The sequence below is a fragment of the Geotrypetes seraphini genome, chromosome 19, assembly GCF_902459505.1.
Source record: "Geotrypetes seraphini chromosome 19, aGeoSer1.1, whole genome shotgun sequence".
NCBI lineage: Eukaryota > Metazoa > Chordata > Amphibia > Gymnophiona > Dermophiidae > Geotrypetes > Geotrypetes seraphini.
The window spans coordinates 4,130,308-4,153,491 of NC_047102.1; the positions used below are offsets into that span (position 1 = coordinate 4,130,308).

General features: G+C 43.7%; 1 protein-coding gene across 1 annotated transcript in view; it reads right to left on the reverse strand.

Annotated features, from left to right (window-relative positions):
* Nucleotides 1–3,468: 3,468 nt before the first annotated feature.
* Nucleotides 3,469–23,184, reverse strand: part of SLC6A5 (solute carrier family 6 member 5) — a 44,811-nt gene continuing 25,095 nt past the window's right edge. Inside the window, exons 14-16 of the mRNA XM_033928763.1 lie at nucleotides 13,152–13,252; nucleotides 7,324–7,491; nucleotides 3,469–3,624 (exon numbers count right to left, since the gene is read on the reverse strand). Of these exons, the coding sequence (XP_033784654.1) occupies nucleotides 3,469–3,624; nucleotides 7,324–7,491; nucleotides 13,152–13,252 (425 nt within the window). The remainder of the gene's footprint in view (nucleotides 3,625–7,323; nucleotides 7,492–13,151; nucleotides 13,253–23,184) is intronic.

Here is a 23,184-nt window from a genome sequence, read left to right on the forward strand (position 1 = left end):
GTCTTGCCTATGTATAGGATACAGTATGATGGTAAAGGTTGAAGTTTTCCCAAATTATCTTGACCCATCCTCTCTCACATAATGTACTTGCAATTAGAATAGTTTTCTTAAGCTGTTGAAGAAAATGAACTTGCTTTGTTCATTTTTAGCAGAGTATGACTTAGGATCAGAACTTGCTGTAAAAATGTCCTCTCAGTTCCAGTGAGTGCATTTGAGTGAACTCCAGCTGAGTAGCTACAATCTGAGCAACTTACAAAACTGAAAGTGAAGAAAGCCATGTTGCTGGACGAGATACATCTGGGGATACTGAAGGAGCTCAAAGAGGTTCGGGCAGGTCCTCTAAAGGATTTGTTTAACAGGTCCTTGGAGACTATGGAGGTTCTCCAGGGTTGGAGAAGTGCTGATATGGTCCTCCTTCGCAAAAGTGGTAACAGGGAAGAAGTGGGAAACTACAGGCTGGTAAACCTTACCTCAATGGTGGGCATAGGAGTCATCATTTTAGAAAGATTGGGAGCACTGAAGCCATCACAAATTACTCCTTCTTGGACAAAGTAGAAGTATTTGACCAAGTCTCTCCGCTCCTGTCCAAACTGCACTGGCTTCCTGTCATCTCCAGGGTCCACTTTAAATGTGCCTGCTTAACCTTCAAGATACTCCATGGCATCCTACCTCCTCTTATTCCTCTATCCTGGAATTCCTCAAATCCACTCTCCACTAGATCCACGCAAAGACTAAAATTATCCTTCCCCTCCCCAAAAGGTATCTCCCTCGTCGGTAAACTCGGGTCCTCCCTCCACTTCAGAATCGCTCAGCTCTGGAATAGTCTCCCCTCCCCTCTCCGCGACACGAGCCCCCTTCTACCATTCCGTAAGACTCTGAAGACTTGGCTCTTCTCCAAAAAGTAACCCGTTCCCCCTAGTACTATCACGCCTACCTCTCTCTTACCTCTTCTATAAATCCACTGGAGTTCCGTTCCTTCCCTAACCATGTAAACCGTGTCGAGCAGATGCCATGGAAGGAAATGATAGCAAACTTACTATAATCCAATAGGTTGCAAGATCTGAGGCAATATGACTTTACCAATGGCAGATCATGCCAATGAATCTGATTGATGTCATTGACTATGCAACAAAAGAACTAGATCAAGATCATATTCTGGATGTAGTCTACTTAGATTTCAGCAAACATTTGATACTATTCCACGAAGGAGGCTCGTGAATAAACTGAGCAGCTTAAGGACAGGTCCCAGTTCCTAGGGCATAGAATCTGTTTTGCTACTTCGGATCTAACTAGGTGCTTGGAACCTGGGTTGGCCACACGATACTGGACTTGATGGACCTCCAGTGTGTCCCAGTATGGAAACTCTTATGTTCTTATAAGGTGATAAACTGGGTCAGCAATTAAATGAGTGAAATTGAGAAGAAAGAAAGGTGAGCAGGAGAGTGTCTTGGGGATTGATCCTGTGGCCAATTCTGTTCCATATCTTTGTCAAAGGGCTAGAAGGAATACTTTGCCTGTTTGCTGATGATGCAGAGATTTGCAACACAGTGGGAAAGAGTGGAAAACATGAGAAATGGTCTACAAAAGTTGGACTAAGGCTTGAGAGTTCAGCCTTAAAGTGAAAAGGTATAGAGTGATGCATTTGTAGTGCAGAAATCGAAAGGCGTTTTTTTTTTGCGATAGTTGGTGAGAGGCTGATCCGAGGATCTCAAACAAAGCTGCAAAGAGGGGAAACCTTTTCGCAGAAGGAATGGTGGATGACTCGAATACTCCGGCAATCACAAGAACAAAGGAGGATGTAATCCACATGGAGTGGCAGGTACAACTCTAGCCACCTTATTGGACAGGCTAGATAAGCCATGCCGGTCTTTATCTGCCGTCGTTACTATGTTCTTGTGTCGCTTTTAGTGCCTTTCATTCCCCGTGCTACCTTTCATCCTCAATGCCATCCTACGGCTTACTTGTTGCAAATCAAATACACATGGTCATCCACCCCAAATCTAGAGTCATGTTTGTTTCTAAGAGGCTAAAAACCTAGCGATGAGTGTCATCATGTTTCCAAATGCAGTTGCTCAGTCTCTCTACGACAGGATATGTTAAGAGATTTGTTTCCCATTGTATCAGATGTGCTAGGTTGTTTTCCCATGGAAACAGAATAGGAAAATCATTTAATACATTAGTACATAGGGCGTATAGTTATAATTTAATCTCTATAATGGCTTAATTTTATTTGCTTAAAATAGTGCAGCTTAGAATGTAGAAATGTATTGTAGTACAATTGTATCGTTTCAGTTAATATTTTACCCTTTCTGTTCTTGTGTCATCTGCATTTTCAGCTTGTACCCTTGGGCTAATCTAGTTTGCCTTTTTCAATTCAATTGTCAATAGTGGAAAACCTGAGACATATTCAGTACCAGGTTGTTGGTTTTTTTTCAATGTAGGAACTTTGAATATTATGAGAGAGAGAACAGGTATGACATTGAACAGTTTGAGTGCTATATATATAATATATAGACAGAATTGGGGGGGTTCTACTGCTTTCCCCCAGTTGAAAAAGTAGGAATACATCTAGAATTTATATAAAGAGTTCAACAGGAGAATAAAAGGATCCGTAAATTGAACACCACAGCTACGCTAGAAACAACAGTTAAAACGACCACAGAACACTCACCCACTACTTTGAGAATCCGAAGTTAGGCACAAAAACGATATAATGGCTTTTTTTTTTTAGGAGGGAATGGGAGAGAAATAAAGGCATGAGCAAAAATGACGAGTCACAAAGGTGGATCCATGACGTGCAATCAACCGAAAAACCTGCACTCATATCTTTAATATAATTGAGACGATCAGGGGATATAAAGAACTCATTTTTACGTTATTCATGGAACACGCATGAAACTCATTTTAAAAACGAGATGTCCACCTGCCCCAGCTAAGTGTTCTTTCCTTAACACTTTCAGAATTGAATTTAATATTAGGGTTTGTCTTTCGTGTAATACTTTTATTTCCTGAAATGAGTCGTTCGCTTTCATTAGCGCTGCTTTGGGTCACCAGTGTCGGTAGCAAACTGCCAGCACCATTATTAATGCGAGTGCAATAATCTCTTGTAAAATTACAGGGCTGTTTGCAGAAACCATCCCATGCCCTGTAACTGCTTCTCGCAGGCATTTAGCTACAGAGCTGTGGGGGGGGGGGGGGCGAGGGGAGCCCCAAATTGCACTGGCCCCTCAGTTGTATCGTACAGTCCTTCTTGGGCAGGTCACGGACACCGGAAAGCAACTAGAACAGCGTGTGTCCTGGTCTGTCTAGCTCTTCACTACGCATGCGACAGAGGAAAATCCTACTACTTTGTTTTTTTTTTTTCTAAGGAACCACTTCTCATGCACTGCTGAAAACTGAACAAGGACCATGTCAAATGAAAAAGGATAAGTCGGCAAAGGCCATATGTACAGTGATGCCACTTCCGCATTAGCACTGAGTCCCCAGTTCAAAATCCTTAGCTGGTAATTTCAGTCCCAAGGAAGACGTGCCAAGAGGATCCATCATGTTCTTATAACGTTCTCCACGGTGCTTGGCCAAAAACGGACCCCAGTCTGGCTGTGGGGAACATACCAGTTTCAGCCTCTGGGGAAAAAAACAGACAAGATATGAACCTACATAGAAGTACCAGTCTCAATGGTTTGTTCTGCTTCACTCAGAGAGTGGTTGACACCTGGAATGCCCTCCCAGAGGAGATTATTGCGGAATCGACCGTCCTAGGCTTCAAGAGCAAACTAGATGCATATCTCCTTAAGAGAGGCATATAAAGATATGGTGGACTATAAATTACAAAAAATTGCACCCTCCAAAATACAGGACAAAAAAAGTCACCTTTCTTTACAAAAAGGGAGAAAAGACCTCAGTGTCTAATAGGGGCTCTTTAAGCTTCCCATATAGACAGGCTAGTTTTAAACAGAATTTAATCCTAGCAGACACATCCTTGGTCAGAAAAACTCCCAATTAGTAAGTGAACCTCTATTCTAATTTTCTAATAGTTTTATATATTTTCTTATAGTTTTATATATTTTTTTTAAACTTTTCTTCAAACAACAATTGTCAAAAATAGAAGTCACTTATCTGAGCACTTCGATATTCAGGTGTAGTCCTGGAGTAAAGCAAGCAGAAAAAACTGCTCTATGGAAAAAAGCTATCAGTCAAAACATTCTTCCAAAATATCCAACAGGGGCCCCTGTTTCGCAACAAAATGCTTCGTCAGGGATTTGAGCGATCACACACCCGCTTCCACTCCTGTTGAGCGGGTGTGTGATCGCTCAAATCCCTGACGAAGCATTTTGTTGCGAAACAGGGGCCCCTGTTGGATATTTTGGAAGAATGTTTTGACTGATAGCTTTTTTCCATAGAGCAGTTTTTTCTGCTTGCTTTACTCCAGGACTACACCTGAATATCGAAGTGCTCAGATAAGTGACTTCTATTTTTGACAATTGTTGTTTGAAGAAAAGTTTAAAAAAAATATATAAAACTATAAGAAAATATATAAAACTATTAGAAAATTAGAATAGAGGTTCACTTACTAATTGGGAGTTTTTCTGACCAAGGATGTGTCTGCTAGGATTAAATTCTGTTTAAAACTAGCCTGTCTATATGGGAAGCTTAAAGAGCCCCTATTAGACACTGAGGTCTTTTCTCCCTTTTTGTAAAGAAAGGTGACTTTTTTTGTCCTGTATTTTGGAGGGTGCAATTTTTTGTGATTTATTTTGGGCATCCTTTTCTTGATTTTTTGGATATTTTTGGACTATAAATTACGCCAGGTGTACACCTGGCAGGGCCTCCGCGTGTGCGGATCGCCGGACTTGATGGACCGAAGGTCTGATCCGGAGATGGCAGTTCTTATGTTCTTATGTTTTTACTCTAATCAACTAATCCAGTGTCTCGCAATCTTTCTCGAGCCGGGGCACATTAAACCTAGTGTCTCCAGCTCGAGACACCCGGAAGTGCATGATGTCGCCGTGATGACATCACACGCACGCGTGACATCATCACGTTGATGTGCGCAAAGGCCCTTCAAATGGGCCCTGCGCCAGCAGTGGGGGGGGGGGGTAACTGCAAGGAAAAGGGCTGGCCAGAGAGAAAGAGAGGCACTGGCACGGGTTGATTGCCTACAGCAGTGGTTCCCAACCCTGTCCTGGAGGACCACCAGGCCAGTCGGGTTTTCAGGCTAGCCCTAATGAATATGCATGAGAGAGATTTGCATATAATGGAAGTGAGAGGCATGCAAATCTGCTCCATGCATATTCATTAGGGCTATCCTGAAAACCCAATTGGCCTGATGGTCCTCCAGGACAGGGTTGGGAACCAATGGCCTACAGGATGTGCCTCTCTTCGCACCTCTCCTCCTCCCCAGTGTGCCAATGCACACCTGAAATCTCAGGAGGCACACAGTTTGTGATACACTGATCTCATCTAATCAGGACTTTTTAATCACGCTTTTCCAGAGCAGGTTCAAGGCGAATTACAGGTTACGAGGCCCAAGTAGCAGCATGGGGAATCATTTACAACTCGGTGAAGAAAAAGGTAATACTGTATCAGAGGGAGAGATTTCAATACATCACAAAGGGAGGTTACATGAGAGAGCAAATACTCTATGTAGCAAAGGGTCCTAATGGGTCCTCGGCATTTTTCACAATTATGATGCCACTGCAGAGTGCAATATACAATGTGAATAATCATGATACCTCAGGAATATGTAATAAAAGCACACCCATCCGCTTCTGAGATGGAGGGCATGGTGGCCTCTTCTGCATGGTAGTCTCCAAAGAAAGGAGTTTGGGAATGATCCACTGCTAACAAAGAAGTAGATTGAGGCAAGGGGACAGACCTTTATACATGAATCTACTCAACTGGGAGTCTGAATACAGTGGCGTACCAAGGGGATGCAGGGCTGGGCGCAGTTTTCCTAAGGGCGTGGTTCTCCTCCCCCCCCCCCGCCCCCGCTCCTCTCCTTCCCTGGCATGAGGTGGCTGCCCGCATTGCCACTCTCTCTGGCGTCACTTCCGGGACCCGCATCTAAGCGATAATGTCAAAGTGTGAGCCAACACCAACTTGGGCAAGCTGCTCATGCCGGAGATGTTACAAGGGAAGGGGGAAGGGCGCCACTGTGGGATACCCATGTGGGATCCCTATGAGGGTCAAGAGTGGGCAGACTTGATGGGCTGTAGCCCTTTTCTGCCGTCATCTTCTATGTTTCTATGTTTCCTATGCCACTGTCCAATGGTCTATTTTGGTTCTGGTCTGCCGTCAACTTTCATTTATTATGTAACTTGTTAAAGGTCACCAAAAGGACCAGATCAAAGGGGGAACTGTGCGGATGAGTGTGTTGAATCCGGGAGAATTTACGGTTTGGAAAGGAAATCACGTTGACTTGAAACGACCAACATCACATTAGCAAGCTAATGTAACGCAGTGGCACTGTGACAAAATCCTTATCGGATACATAATTTTATGTCAAATAGGAGCGTAAACAAGTGCCCAGTTGAATGTTATTGACTCTTAACTAAATCAAGATGAAAGCCGCTCAATTTAATCTCAGTTAATTTGCAGCCTGCAATTATCAAAGATGCCTCGATGAAGAACTTGGGGACAGATTCGGCAAGCAGTGCCGTAATTGGTGGCCGCCTACAAAATCAACATCGATCGCATGTCAATCACTGTTTTTCGGAATCCGCGGCTTATGCCTAACATAGGTTCCTGTCAACGTAGAACAGGGTTTTGCAGGTCTACATTATCGGTGCCTATGTTTGATGAGAATTGCATCTACAGAGGCACCTAAGATCATTTCCTGGGTAAACCATGCCTATATTGACCTTAGGCACCATTAACCACCTCTGTGGATACGATTACAATCCTTTATGTAGGCACCTATGGGCGCCTACATTTTTTTTATAATGACTTTTTAATTGGTTTAAATGGTATGGTCAATTGCCAAACCAATTAGAACAATTAAGTTAGGCAACGGTAGGGCACACACTGCTGCTAACGTACGGCGCCATTACGAGACTCAGGCCTTGGTGCCTTTATCCACCAAAATGGGCTTCTCTACAATTATCCTCCCTATATGCGACTAAACATTTGCACATTTACCCCCCTAATTCTATAAAAAGTGCTGAAAATTGCATGCACAAATTTGGGCACAGACATGATTTGTGCATGCAGTGTAATTAGTGCCAAGCATTGGCGTTAATTAGAATCAGTTACAAGTCATGTGTGCAACTTTAGGGTTAGAGTCTAGCCAAGCAGAAAACTCAGTGACTTTGAGGAAGGCAATACCTCTATAAAGCTGCCAGGAGCCAGGTGCATTTTTATCACAAACATGATTGGGATCCATATAACGGAGCAGGCCAGCATCAGCCACCCTAGGACCATAGACCATGTTGGGTAATGGTAGGTTCCATAGGTCATCGGCTCCCATTGGTACAAACTGAAACAAAGGATGAACTGGGGGAAAAAGAAAGAAGAGCAAAAACAGGCTTCGTGAACTAAAGCACAGCATAATGGTCATGACAGAAATCTAATACAGTACTGTACGCATAAGCTGTATTGCATCCCCTAGTGGTGGTGTTGCTCCAGTGCGATTATTGTAAATTCCTCTGGTTCGGGCACTGTTTAATAGCGACACCAACACACAGGAGAGCAGTTTGGAAGGCACTGTTAAACTTCTGAGCTTCCTGGTGAATAAAGGAGACTGATGGTACAGGAGATGCATAAAAATGATTAGTTTGAAGCCTGGTGATTTTAAATTATTTAACACAAATCTTACACCAGTAGGTTACATAATTAATATTAGTTCTACAGGAGATCAGTTCAGTAAAACCTATCACATTTTCAAATGTTCTTTAGTTGCTCTAAAGATACATCAGGAAACATGAAGCCATAACAAGAAATGATTGATCACTGTAGATTCGACTTTACAAACAATTTCTCTGTTTGTGATTTAGTTTAAGGGAGTAGATCGTAAAGCAACGTGGAGTTAATTAGATTTAAATGTACAGTTTATCATCATGACACAAACTAACAGATACACATTTTAGAGGCAGAGATTTTGGAGAACACAGTGAGGGCCTACATTGGACAGTCCCTCACCAGAATGTCCCACTGGAGAGAGTGGAAGCCATGCGGTCTAATGCAGTGGTCTCAAACTCAAACCCTTTGCAGGGCCACATTTTGGATTTGTAGGTACTTGGAGGGCTGCAGAAAAAATAGTTAATGTATTATTAAAGACATGACAATTTTGCATGAGGTAAAACTCTTTATAGTTTATAAATCTTCCTGCCCCCCCCCCCCCCTTTGAAGGCCTGTATGTTCCACCCCTTCTTTGCAGTATCCTCCAGCTTCCCCCCTGGCCTCCCGGTCTTAGTTTCAGCTAATTACCGCAGCCTGCAGAGAGGATCACCGGTGCTGTAGCGTTCCTTGCAGGCTGCCATCGGCCTCCGTAGCATGTTCCCTCTGCCAAGCTCCTGCCCCTACTCTGACATCGGGGGCAGGATCGCAGCAGAGGGAACATGCTGCTGAGGATGACGGCAGCCTGCAAGAATCGCTATAGTACCGGCTATCCTCTCTGCAGGCTGCAGTAATTATCTGAAGGTAAGAGCGGGAGACCAGGGGGGAAGCCGGAGGATGCTGCAAAGAGTGGGCAGCATAGTACAGGCCGCAGTCCACAAAATAGTACCTGGTGCACCACATGAGGCCCCTGATCCATGAGTTTGAGATCACTGGTATAATGGGAATGAAGAGCTGGATTCTGTAACATTTCCACATGCTCAGGAATCTCAAAAAAGTCTGAATTGTTGCATACATGCTTCAGAAAGACATTGAGTCTGGTCTGGAGGTTAATATTTGACTCTGTCCCACTGAGAAGAACTCCTGCAATTAACTTTTTTTTTTCATATCCGCAAATCTAGAGGCTGAACAAACTGTCATTAGAAAGGGATCCCAAGAATTTGTAGGAAGACAATTGGTGGAATGGCAGTTGGTAGGGCTGACAATTCATACAAAGACAATTCGTAGGGGTGATAATTTCATAGGACCTCCCTACCAATTGTTGTTTTCAATTGTCATCTGCCAATTGCCTCCGGTGCTGTACCCCTGGGAACCCAAACCTCACTCAACTCATCAAGATGCCCCCCACCCCACACTCCGCTCTCCAAACTTTCTCCCCAACACCGGAAACCTGACCTGCTTCCTGAACTCACTTCCCAAACCCAGCCTGACCATCTCGCTCCCCAACCCACCAGGAACCCACCCTGACCAGATGCCCCTCTACTGAGATGCTAACCCCCCCCCAATTCTCCAAATCACTCCCCAACACACTGGGAACCCAACCTGATGCCCCTCCTCTACTGAGATGCTAACCCCCTCCCCCTCCAATTCTCCAAATCACTCCCCAACACACTGGGAACCCAACCTGACCTGATGAGATGCCCCTCCCCCCAACACACTCTAACTACCTGGTGGTTCAGTGGGGGTCTGCGGGAATCTTCTTGGCTGGAGCGCAGCCCTCTCACATGAACTTTTCAATACATCCTTCTTTTACTACTGCGTATTCTCACGGTACTGCAGGAAATACCACAAGCACCCAGAAAGGTCTCAGCAGCCATGGAAGAGGAAGGAAGGCACTGAGAGGTACCGCACTTAGAAGGAAGAAGGATGGGGGAGGGGCATGAACTTGGGACACAGGTGGGAGAGGGGCATGTTGGGACACAGAGGAAGAAATGGATCATGAACTTGGGGCACAGAGGGGAGGGAGTGTGGGATGGAGTTGGCATTGGGACACAGAAGGGAGAGAGGGAGGGATGGAGGTGAACTTGGGACATAGATGGAAGGAAGGAATGAAAGAGATGGTGAGGTGGGGGCAAGAACTTGGGTTACAGAAGGAAGAGAGGGAGTTAGATAGGGGGCACAAACTTGGAATTGTCCGCCCTGGAGGGAGGAAGCGAAAGAGATGCTGAGGTGGGAGCAAGAATGGTGGTTCCACTACCTATGATGATCAAAAACGGTCTTGATGTATAAATTATGCTTTATTAAATTCACTTTACCAATTGTCTTCCTTCCCTACGAATTGTCTTCCTACAAAATGTCCTTGACTCATGCATGTCTATAGTTACATTTGGAATGAAAATCTCAATAAATTACCACTTCCATAAACTTTGCATGTTGCAGGCTGTTGCAACATATGAAAAAAAGGGTGTGTTCACATGGCAGCAGCTTGACTAAAATGCTCCCCTGAAACCCTTGCCCTAATGGGGACCTCCAAAATCTGGTGGCCCAGTGAGTGTTATGCCCCCATCTCCCTAGACCCCTCTCCCATCTCACTGTCTCACTACAGAGTCCAGGGCAGATGGGAGGTAGAGTAATCCCTACTTACTCATCAATGTAGAATTTCTGACCCCTAGTGGTAGTCTCCTGGTACTACCACTAGGGATCAGCTTGCTATATGAGGTATTTTCTTGTGCCCAGTAGAGCTTACAATCTAAATTTGCACCTGAGGCAATGGAAAATTAAGTGAATGCCTAAGATCACAAGAAGCATCAGTCAGTGGGTCTCAGCCCACTAGCCTTCTTCTCTAAGGTCAGGCCTACAAAAGGTTGAAAGCAATTATGTGAATGTGTCACTGGCTCCCCTGTTTAAAAATTCTAACAATTCCTGATTGAGCCCAATCACTAGACTGTGCAGTGCCCTCTTACCTCCAAGCAGGACAGTGTGTTCTGTGGTGCCATATTGAAGCAGTTAGCTTAGCAGGGTCTAAAAAAGGTTTGGATAACTTCCTAAAAGAAAAGTCCATAAGCCATTATTAAAATGGACCTGAGGAAATCCACTGCTTATTCCTAGGATAAGCAGCATAAAGATCTGTTTTATTCTTTGGGATCTTGCTGGGTTCTTGCGTCTTGGGTTGGCCACTGTTGGAAGCAGGAAACAGAGCTTGATGGACCTTCAGTCTGTCCCTGCAAGGGAACTCTTATGTCCTTACGTTTCATTCAAACATTGCACACTTACACGTCTCCTGAGCTTTAGAACTGTTTTATAATTCGTTAATGGCTGATTAAGCAGGCGTCTCATTACTCGCTCTGCACTTCCCAAGGCTCTGGATTCACTTGCTTTACATGGGATCCTTCCACTTCCTTCCCACGTTCTGATCGTACTCTGTTCTCTGCCCATCTTCTCCATTCAAGACGTGTCCCACTTTTCAATTTCCCACCGTGTTTTATCACACCCTATCCTTCCTTTGTCCCTCTTGCTTTCCTCTCTGTCCATCTTCAGTTCATCTTTTTCACACTCTGAAGTTAATTCTATTAAGAGGAGACGACCTGGAGCCTATTCTATGAGGGTGGTTTGATAAGTTTGATTTTTTTAAAAAAGCAAGTTGAACAGCGTAGTCTCCATCGAGGGCTATACACTTAGGGCTAGATTCACTAACGCCATGGATCAGATCCGATCCATGGCCGGGGGGATGATTCACAAATCAGGGCGATCGGTATCATGCCCCCGACTGCTCAGATTGCTGAAAAGCGATCCTGACGCATGCGCAGACCATCTGTAGCAGCGACCTTTTTTTTTTTTTTTTACTTTACTTTTTTAACTTTTTATAGTGAGCCCGTGATTTTAACCCGCTTTAAAACCACAGGTTAAAACCACGGGTTCGCACTGCAGGGGAAGGCTGGGACAGAAGCAGGGCAGCGCTGTGCGGCATTACTCGTAACTCCAGAGTCAGGGAGCAGAAAGCAAGTCGCGGCAGAGAGCAGGAGAGCCGGGGAGGCAGAGAGAGAGAGTCGGGGAGGAGGAGATCGGAGCAGAGAGCAGAGAAGCAAGGCAGTCAGAAAGGACCTGAGCGACTGGACCTCAGCTTATTTTGGGATCGGTCAGTCCAGTCGGTGTCCCTAATTTTTTTTTTTTTTTTAAGTGAATCGCTGCCTGCCTACGGTGAAAGAGTTCAAAAAAGCGTGGGATGAACACAGAGGATCTAGAATAGAGAATGACACGGTGACAAAATTCATCACCGTTCCCGTCCCCGCAGATAACCGCGGGAAACCATCTTCATGTCATTCTTTAAGGAGAGAGGGAAGAATCAGAATATGAATGGCCTCAACCACTGACCCACAAGTTTTGCTTTGAAGAATGCTGGTGTAGAAGGATTGAGATTGAAATAGACACTAGAAAATGACATGGGATTATTTCCCGCGGTTATCCGCGGGGACGGGAACGGTGATGAATTTTGTCACCTTGTCATTCTCTAATCTAGTATCAGAAAATAATAGTAAATAATGAAGAACTAAGGCCAGTACTGGGCAGACTTGCACGATCTGTGTCTGTATATGGCCGTTTGGTTGAGGATGGGCTGCGGAGGGCTTCAATGGCTGGGATGGTGTAGATGGGCTGGAGTAAGCTTTGAAAGAGACTTCAGTGGTTGGAACCTAAGAACAGTACCGGGCAGAGCTTTGTATTCTTGCTCAGAAATAGCTAAGAAGAAATTTAATTTTTTTTTTAGATTGAATTAGGTTGGGCAAACTAGATGGACCATTCGGGTCTGTTACTCAATATGGGCCCTACTTCCATAACATCTGAGTACTGCCTCTGGCCCTGAAATTTAGTACTGGGTCCCAGATAAGGCTCATCATTGAATATCCAGGTAGCAATGAGGTTTCAAAAACCACTGATCCCATTGGCAGAATCTTGGGCAGTTTATTTTTAAGTTGCAGGTATTGTTTTGTTTGAGAAATATTAATTATCATTATAATCATTTGGAGGGGGCTTTGTTGGAATGGGAGTGTGTGGCACAGCGGTTAAAGCTACAGCCTCAGCACCCTGAGGTTGTGGGTTCAAACCCCACACTGCTCCCTGTGGCCCTGGGCAAGTCACTTAATCCCCCCATTCCCCCAGGTACATTAGATAGATTGTGAGCCGACCAGGACAGACAGGGAAAAATGCTTGAGTGCCTGAATGTAGATCACTTAGACTATAAGTGGTATATAAAAACTTCAGTACATAAAAAATACAAATTATTTTCTCATCCTTGGGAATCAGGGGAGGAGAGCAGTTGTATATTCCATGTATAACATCTGTACACATAAACCACATATCATTCCCATGAATTGCACCCTTACAGTTAAAATAGTTGGGGTCACAAATGCCCAGCAGATTTTCCAGAATTTGCTTGGTTGGAATCCAATCATCATCTCAATGTCTTCACAAAATCGCTGCAGTCCTGGAAATAACAGCAAGAGGGAGACAAAGGTTAACACCTATCAAAAGGTGACAGTGGCTCATCTATCAGCCGTGTCAATACACACACACTGGCTGACCAATTCAAGATGTGGGGGGCATCCATTTTGAAGCGTTCCTAATGAAGCACATTTGCAAGATTTGCATTACATTTGCACCACAAAGCTTTTAAACTGTGCACTCTGCTCTTCTGAAACCCCTCAGTCATGTCTTCAGAGAAGTGCTTCTCAACCAGTCCTTGGGATGCATCCAACCAGTTGTATTTTCAGGATATCCATAATGAATACTTATGAGCTCGATTTGCTGCCCAGCCTCCCCGGTAGGCAAATCTATCTCATGCACATTCATTGTGGAATCCTAAAAGCCTTTGGCTGGGTGCACCCTGAGGACTGGCTTGAGAAACACTGAAGAAGATCTTCAAAGCTGATTTGTTACAACCTCTTATACTTGTACAAGTACACAAAGGATCAAATAATGATATTTACTGCTTACGGCTGTACAAAAGTAGACATCATACTTAGTGACGTAGTAAGAGAGTGAGGGGCAGTCCACCCCGGGCATCATATTAGTGGGTGCACCTCCTCCTCTCTGCCCCCCTCTGCCACATGTGCGCCCCTTCCTTTCCCCATACCTCTTTAATTTTCCTGACATGAGCAACATTACAAACTTGCTGCCCGCATCAGTGTCGGCTCTCTCTGACATCACTTCCTAGGTGCGGGACCCGGAAGTGATGTCAGAGAGAGCTGACACTGCCGGGTCCCACACCTAGGAAGTGATGTCAGAGGGAAAGCAGATACGAACAGGGGCAGCAATTTCATGGTGCTTCGCACGTCAGGGAAATTAAAGAGGTACGGGGGAAGGGGGGTGGAGAAGAGGGTGGGGGAAGGGCACCACTCACGCTCGCTACACCACTGATCATACTCTTACTGTCAGAGGTTCCCAAACTATGAGTGGGACCCTGGAGACATGCAGGTGGGTCTCAGAATAAGATAGGAAAGAGGAACCCGAACTATAGCTACGTGATGAGGCTTCCACGTTAGGAGTCACCGCCCAAGAAGTGGATTTAGGTGTTATCATTGACGACGCATTGAAACCCTCAGCTCAATGTGCAGCAGCAGCTAAGACAGCAAATAGAATGTTAGGAATGACCAGAAGAGGAATGGAAAACAAAGATGAAAATATTATAATGCCCTTGTTTCGCTGTATGGTACGGCCATACCTTGAATACTGTGTGCAATTCTGGTCGATCTCAACAATATATATATATATATATATAGCGGAATTAGAAAAGGTACTGAGAAGGGCCATGAAAATAAAAAGGGACTAAAGTGGCTAAGGATCTGCCACCTGGAAAAGGCTCAGGGGAGATATGATAGAGGTCTATAAAATGCAGAGTGGGGTGGAATCGCTCGTTCACTCTTTCCAACAATACTAGGACCAGAGGGCATGCAGTGACGCTACTAAGTGGTAGATTTAACAAACTGAAGAAAGTATTTCTTCACTCAATGTGTAATTAAACACTGAAATTCATTGCCACAGAGTGTTTGTAAAAGCAGTTAGTTTAGCCCAGGGTCACAAGGAGCAACATGGGATTTGAACCTACAACCTCAGGGTGCTGAGGCCGTAGCTTTAACCACTGTGCCACTCTAGAAATTGAAATGTAGTAAAAGTGAGCCAAGTCTGGGACAATGAAGCCATTGTGACATCACTGATGAGGTTGGCTCTTATTGGTGGAATGAGGCATTGTGACATCACAATATCAGCTCTGGTTACCAGAGGCCGAAACTTTTCATATGATTTATTTATTCAGTTTTCTATACCGTTCTCTCAGGGGGGGGGTTCAGAACGGTTTACATGAATTTATTCAGGTACTCAAGCTTTTTCCCCTGTCTGTCCTGGTGGGCTTACAATCTATCTAATGTGGGGGATTAAATGACTTGCCTAGGGTCACAAGGAGCAGCGTGGGATTTGAACCCACAACCTCAGGGTGTTGAGGTTATACCTTTAACCACTGTGTATGGAGTGGGTTCTGTAATTTAATTTGTAGCTGTAGATACACTGTAAATGGTAGGTGTAGTGAACCCCCCGATCTAGAAATAACTCTTCCTTTGTTGCTAGTGTGAGTCTGGCCCTGTGTACAGCTATTTGTTGCTGAGGGCAGATGCTGCAAAATACAGATTAACTTGACAGCAATTCAATCGAGCAAAGGACAGCTGCACAGTTTTGTTTTATTAAGGGGTATTTATGAGTTTCCCCAGTGTTAAGTTCAGCTGTGAGGATGAGAATGGGACTGCAGGAGGCACCTTGAGATGGTTTCTCAACCAGATCAGAGGATCCTAAAAGGTCAGTTTTTCATTTTTAAATAACAGCAGAAGCTGTGGCCGTTTTGGAAGATGCACTAGCGCTGCTGTGGTGTCGGCAATGAAGTGGTACAGAGGACAGGGATAGGATGAGCCCAAGTAAATAATAAAACCGTATTGCTGGATATTCCCATTGTGACACAGCAGAGATAAATGCAAATGCTTTCGAAAAACATTCTAGAAAGGAAAACATCAGCTAAATTCCTATGTTGAATAGCTGGATCCAAAAAATGAAAAGATGGTGATTCTTCATATCTCGAGACCACTTAGTATTACACAGGAGTATTTGGGGGCTATTTTTTGTGGGAGTTTTACCCCTCAGTTTTTGTTTCGATTCTTCATTTCTCAACATTAACATCTGGGAATGGGCCATTTGGCACAAAGAGGCAGATACCCATTGCTGGCTAATATTGAATGTCAAAGGCTTTCCTAAAATCTAAATACACCACATCTAGCGCTCTCCCTCTATCCGATTCTCTGGTCACCCAGTCAACGAAATTGATCAGATTTGTCTAACAAGACCTGACTCAAGTGAATCCATGTTGCTATACTTGGACAAACCAAAGGTCCATCAAGTCCTGTTTCCAATAGTGGCCAATCCAGGTCACATGTACCTGGCAAGATCCCAAAAGAGTAAAACAGATTTTATGCTGCTCATCTTAGAAAAAAGTAGTGGATTTTTCCCAAGTCCATCTGGCTTATGGACTTGTAAATCCTTACTCAGCAGCACCACCCTGTGGATAAAGGCTAAATAAGCCTTTGTTTCAGAGACGCCCAGATAGACTGCAGGGTTATAATATAAAGCAGTGCATATATTTTCTGAAGAACAGTGAATTAAATGACCACAGACGTAGTGGAGTACAGCCAGGCTTTGCTCATCCTGAACCATATGAAACAAAGAATTCATGTCATTTTTAGATATATTTTTTATCCCCACAGTAATCGTAAAGGAATAGAACATGGGCTGAATCTCATTAGCTACACATTGTGCTTCACGCCACAATTACCTAAGAATTGACTTAATTACAGTGCAACCCACAACCTGCCATATCCTGTCATCATTTTCAAAACCTCTTCATATGAAAAAAGTGACACCAAAGAACAGGAGTACAGTGCTCTTAATTAGCCTCACACTGTAAAGTAAGTGTGACATTCCGGGGCAACTCAGATTCTCAGCATGACAAAAACAAGTATTTGAAAGTCAAGGAGCACCACGTGATCAGGCAAATGTTAACCAACAGGCAGGCCTGGTGGACTAGTGGCAGAGGAAGGATGTGGGCTCAGGGCTCATTTGAGATCTTCCACTCTCTGGAGCTATCAAAATTACAGATACTGTGGAAGCAAAGCTCACAGCTCCTGAAGAACAGAGAATGAGGGTCAGGGTCACTGCACAACAGTGACACCTAGTGGCTGCATTTAGCTCCCATTATTACTGTGTATCGCAAACTGTGTGCCGCCCGAGATTTCAGGTATGCCGCGAGACGCTGGGGAGGCGTAGAGGCACCGATGCCGGCTGATTGCGGCGAGAGGCACACCCTAAAGGCAATCAGCCAGCGCCAACACCTCTCCTCCTCTCTGTGTGTCTTCCCCTCCAGCACCCCCCACTGGCGGCTCAGGGCCATGCGCCGACATTGACATGATGCCTCGAGCTGCGGCCAATACATTTAGTGTGCCACGGCTTGACGACGTTTGCGAGACACCGCATTATTGCAATTAGTGACAGATAATTGCGAATGAAAGCTAAAAGCACCCGCTTCCAGTCCTCGATGCAACTTGACTTTGGACCTGCACAACTTGTTATTTTCAAAAGGAAATAATGAAAGTATTTTGCAGGGAATGGGGATATTCACAGTTACCAGGTGCCCATAGCTTTTCCACCTGTTTTAGATATGTTTCCTTAACCCAGTGATTCCCAACCCTGTCCTGGAGGAACACCAGGCCAATCGGGTTTTCAGGCTAGCCCTAATGAATATGCATGAGAGAGATTTGCATATGATGGAAGTGATAGGCATGCAAATTTGCTTCATGCATATTCATTAGGGCTAGCCTGAAAACCCGATTGGCCTGGTGTTCCTCCAGGACAGGGTTGGGAACCACTGCCCTAATGAATATGCATGAGAGAGATTTGCATAGGATGGAAGTGATAGGCATGCAAATTTGCTTCATGCATATTCATTAGGGCTAGCCTGAAAACCCGATTGGCCTGGTGTTCCTCCAGGACAGGGTTGGGAACCACTGCCTTAACCTACCGCCCTGTTAAGATGATACCATTGTACGAGCACATGGAAGCACAGAGGAGCATGCAGGAAAGAGAAAATGGCCGACCCAAACACATTGTTTTAAATGCCAAGTTGTAAATGTTCAACTTGACTTTCTGGGGCTCTTGGCAGTCGATGATGCCCTTTGAATAGTGAGGGGACAGCAGTGCACACCACATTTAAATCCCACGGGTAATGCAGAAATTAATATTCTGCACAGAAGACCTGAAAGCTGAGCGCCAAGGGTCTCTGATGCTGGAGGTTTAACATAAGCCACAAAAAAATCTATCAAGGGAGACTAATACCGCTCTTATATACACAAAGTGGAGAAAAAAAGAAACCTCACATCATCAACTGTTACCAAGCAATGCTGATGATCATTGTAGGTCTCGACTGAGAGACTGGTACCATCCACCCCACAACAGGAACAGGCTAAATTGCAATATCTCACACTCTCAAGCTAGTGCGGATATTCTCATATGTGCAGTTCCACTGATTTTATTTTATTTATTTATTTAAAACATTTCTTACTTGCTACATCCTGCAATTCTGAGTGAGTTACAAAATACACCCATAATTTAAAACATACAAGGACAATAAAAATAATTTAAAACATGCCAGGGCAATAAACAACATGCTAAGAACAAGCCTAGAATCAGGTGTAAATGGCACAACGATCTTTTTCAGCATTACATCAACTCGCCTCTCCTAGTTGCATGGATAATATCACTCAAACAGAACCGTTTTAGTCAATTACCTGAAATTTATTAAAGAGGCAGCCCTTTTAACTTCAAGCGGCAAGGCGTTCCAAGACAAAACCCTCGAACAACAGTGACACACTAATTTCACTTGCTTCAGAGAGGGAACTTCTAAGTAAAGGTGCTCACCTGAACGTAATGTTCGATTTGGCTGGTATTGGGTAAAAATATTACTCAGCGCTACCGGCTGCGTAGTCTGTCTCAACTTAAAATCAATCACAGCACTTTAAACTTGATTCGAGCAGCTACAGGTAACCAATGAAGTTGAACTAAGATTGGTGTGATGTGTTTAAATTTTGAAGCACCCACAATTAATCGGGCTGCCGCATTTTGTACTAATTGCAGTGCCTGAATTACATACTTGGGGAAACCCAAGGAAAGGGCGTTTCGATAATCAATTGTTTGAATCAAAATTGTACTTATCACAGTATGAAAATCCTCAACTGACGATGTAGTTGGCGAAATGGGGTCTCCCGTTGGATTTTTCTGCTGGAAAAGCTGGAATGGAGCTAATTGAGACTGCAAGTCTGGGAAGATAAGTACACTGTAGCTTATGTGTTGGTTCCAGCTCTGTAGAGATAACTTCAGAGTGTGAGATATTTGATCATGTGACACTTTTGTTAAGGAATTTACATCAGCTCCCATTTCATTTTAGAGTCCAATTTAAATGTGCCTGTATAGTTTTTTTTATAAAATTAGACATGGACTCTTCGATTTCTTGATCCCTTTGTCCTTAAATTCTTCAAGATCTTTGGGTTGTAGAACCATTCATACATACAAGTTTTCCTTTCCCTCTGTTAAAGGTTTTAGATCAGTCAGTAAAATTGCTCATTCTTTCTCGTTTTTATTAACCACGTTATGGAATGATCTACCGTTTGATTTCCGTGCCGTTGTACAGGCAATGATCTTGTCACAGTTAGACTACTGCAATGTCCTGTACCTGGGAATAACCAAAGCCAGGTGCAGGGCATTGTAGGTGGTACAGAACGCTGCAGCTAGATTGATAACAGGAACATCACTGATTGCCAGTTGTATTTAGAATCCAATACAAAGCAATTATGATCTGTCACCAGTTTCTATATGGCTTGATTCCAGAATTCTTTACGAGTATGTCTAGTTATCAACCAACAAAGTCACTGCGTTAGGAAAATTCTGCATTGTTGAGAACAAATGTCAACCGAAAATATGCGGAAACCAATGCAATGACCTTTTCATGTGCAGGGGTAAAACTATGGAACATCTTTGTTAGCCAAATTTGGAAATGCAGTGATAGGAGCTCGTTTAGAAAACGGTTAAAAACACAATTATTTGTTAATGCATTTTTCTGAGTACTGATTTGTTGTTAAAATTAATGCTGTCTGTTTTTACTTGTCCAGATTTGTTTTAACATTTTATGTATGTAATCATTTTGTAAACCGTTTTGATATAAAACGGTATAGAAATTTTTTAAAAGATCCTGGATTTCACTTCAGGTTTTCAGAAAAAGTCTGAAAACTACGCTGTTTCAACATTTTTTAGATGATAATTTTTAACGAGCGTGATGTTATTCTTGCAAATAAATTGCTGTAAACCGAGTCATGCCATATTTTCTTAGGGATGGCTCAGTATATAAATCTAAGATTTAGATTAGATTAGATTCCTGTTGTGGGGTAGAGGGTGCCAGTCTCTCAATCGATTATATAAGTGGAGTTTTTTCTCTGAGACCTATGATGATGATGAGCATTGCATGGTAACAGTTGATGTTGGTTGCATTGCTCATCAATTGAATGGGAGATCTCTTTTTTCTCCACTTTGTGTGTATAAGAATGGTATTAGTCTCCCCTGACTGAAGAGAGATTTTTTGTGTACTGTGTGATTTTTTTTCTACTCTGCCTTGTGGTTTGTGTTTTAACATAAGCCCCAAGGAGAAGTAAAGTATTACCTCATTCTTCTGTGGTCAGTGACAGTAAGTATTTTATGTCATGTTCCCTTTACCAAGCAAGTGAACTGTGTTCACGTTCACTTCTCTGCATCACACAGATGATGAGAAAGTGGCATAGAAGACATCCACCACTCCTGATAACATGCATTTCTTATCCTCTAACTCAATGGCAGTGCTCCATTTGCCAGTCTCCTTGTCCTCTCTGGTCATTAACAGAGATCCATGTGTCAGTCTCTTTGTTCTCTCTGGTCATTAACAGAGATCCGTGTGTCAGTCTCCTTGTCCTCTCTGGTCATTAACAGAGATCCATGTGTCAGTCTCCTTGTTCTCTCTGGTCATTAAAAGAGACCCGTGTGACAGTCTCCTTGTCCTCTCTGGTCATTAACAGAGATCCGTGTGCCAGTTTCCTTGTTCTCTCTGGTCATTAAAAGAGACCCGTGTGACAGTCTCCTTTTCCTCTTTGGTCATTAAAAGAGACCTGTGTGACAGTCTCCTTGTCCTCTCTGGTCATTAACAGAGATCCGTTTGCCAGTCTCCTTGTCCTCTCTGGTCATTAACAGAGACCCGTGTGCCAGTCTCCTTGTTCTCTCTGGTCATTAAAAGAGACCCGTTTGCCAGTCTCCTTGTCCTCTCTGGTCATTAACAGAGATCCGTGTGCCAGTTTCCTTGTTCTCTCTGGTCATTAAAAGAGACCCGTGTGACAGTCTCCTTTTCCTCTTTGGTCATTAAAAGAGACCTGTGTGACAGTCTCCTTGTCCTCTCTGGTCATTAACAGAGATCCGTTTGCCAGTCTCCTTGTCCTCTCTGGTCATTAACAGAGACCCGTGTGCCAGTCTCCTTGTTCTCTCTGGTCATTAAAAGAGACCCGTTTGCCAGTCTCCTTGTCCTCTCTGGTCATTAACAGAGATCCGTGTGCCAGTTTCCTTGTTCTCTCTGGTCATTAAAAGAGACCCGTGTGACAGTCTCCTTTTCCTCTTTGGTCATTAAAAGAGGCCTGTGTGACAGTCTCCTTGTCCTCTCTGGTCATTAACAGAGATCCGTTTGCCAGTCTCCTTGTCCTCTCTGGTCATTAGCAGAGACCCGTGTGCCAGTCTCCTTGTTCTCTCTGGTCATTAGCAGAGACCCGTGTGCCAGTCTCCTTGTTCTCTCTGGTCATTAGCAGAGACCCGTGTGCCAGTCTCCTTGTCCTCTCTGGTCATTAGCAGAGACCCATGTGCCAGTCTCCTTTACCTCTCTGGTCATTAGCAGAGACCCGTGTTCCAGTCTCCTTTACCTCTCTGGTCTTTAGCAGAGACCCGTGTGCCAGTCTCCTTGTCCTCTCTGGTCATTAGCAGAGACCCGTGTGCCAGTCTCCTTGTCCTCTCCGGTCATTAACAGAGACCTGTGTCACTGTGCCAGTCTTGATGTCTTGCCTGAGAGCTCCAACTTCCCTGGGTTTGTATTACAATTAGATAATTTTATGTGGTTAGCAGTAATAAAGGTGGCGTTTGCCAAAAAGCATTTACGAGGCATGTGTGTACAGGAAACAGAAAGTGTGCGTCATGCTAGTGTCGTAGCCTGGGAGCTGTTTTACATGGTAATTGAATTTTTATGCCCCATGATTATGTTTGAAGAATAATAGAACACGTAGATGCGTGTTGTTATGTGCAAACAGAAGAAGCTGTTTTCCAAAAGCTGATGGATGAACACATATCATCGAGCCCCTGTGGAGTTAATTAAAGTGGCAATCGAAAATGTATCTGCAGTGAATTGCAGAGCTGCAGGTGGGGTTCTTTGGAGTCCTGGCAACAGCATCGTCTGTCTGACGATGGGGTTCTTTGCAGTCTGACAGCAGCATCGGAGCTGTCCTTGGTGCTATCACATTTCTAGGTGTGGTTTTGGAAAAATGGCTGCCAACCCATAAAGGCCCTCTTTTATTAAACTCAGGTAGAAGTTACTACCGCAGCCCGGGGCCCTAAATGCTCTGACGCTCATAGAAATTTTGTGAACGCTGAAGCAATATTGGAGCACTTAGCACTCTGGGCCGCAATGGGAACCTTTAGCGTGGCTTACGAAAAGGGGGGGAGAAAATGAGCAAATGTGAGCCATGAAATAGCAAAAGTGTCTCATCTTGGCATGTCAAATAGCAAATTAATTCAGTTCACAGACCGTGGATTCAGCAATTTAGATTTACTAATAGTCTTTTCAATCCATTGTGTTTTAGCGCCACCGGATCAGATAATGCCTCCAATATATTTATTAGTAATAAGTTTTCTAATAATTCACTTCCCCTGTGCTAAGATGGAAAAAAGCCTCAGATCTGGAGCATATACAACTCTGCTTTTGCTCCTGATTTTAATCATTGGCTAAAACCACCAGCCTATCTATTTTCTATTTATCTTGTATTATTCCTTATATAGATAGATAGATAGATAGATAAATAACTACAATGATATATATCTATATATAAGCTATTTACCTTATTATCATTGTAGTTATTTATCTATGCAATAACAAAGTCCTGTCCTTTAATTATTTGTATCCATATCCTTCAAAGTCACTTTTCTTCCTTCTTTTCGTTTACTGGATTCTATGGTATTTAACACATGCACTGAGGAAGTACTTGCCAACATGTTCTT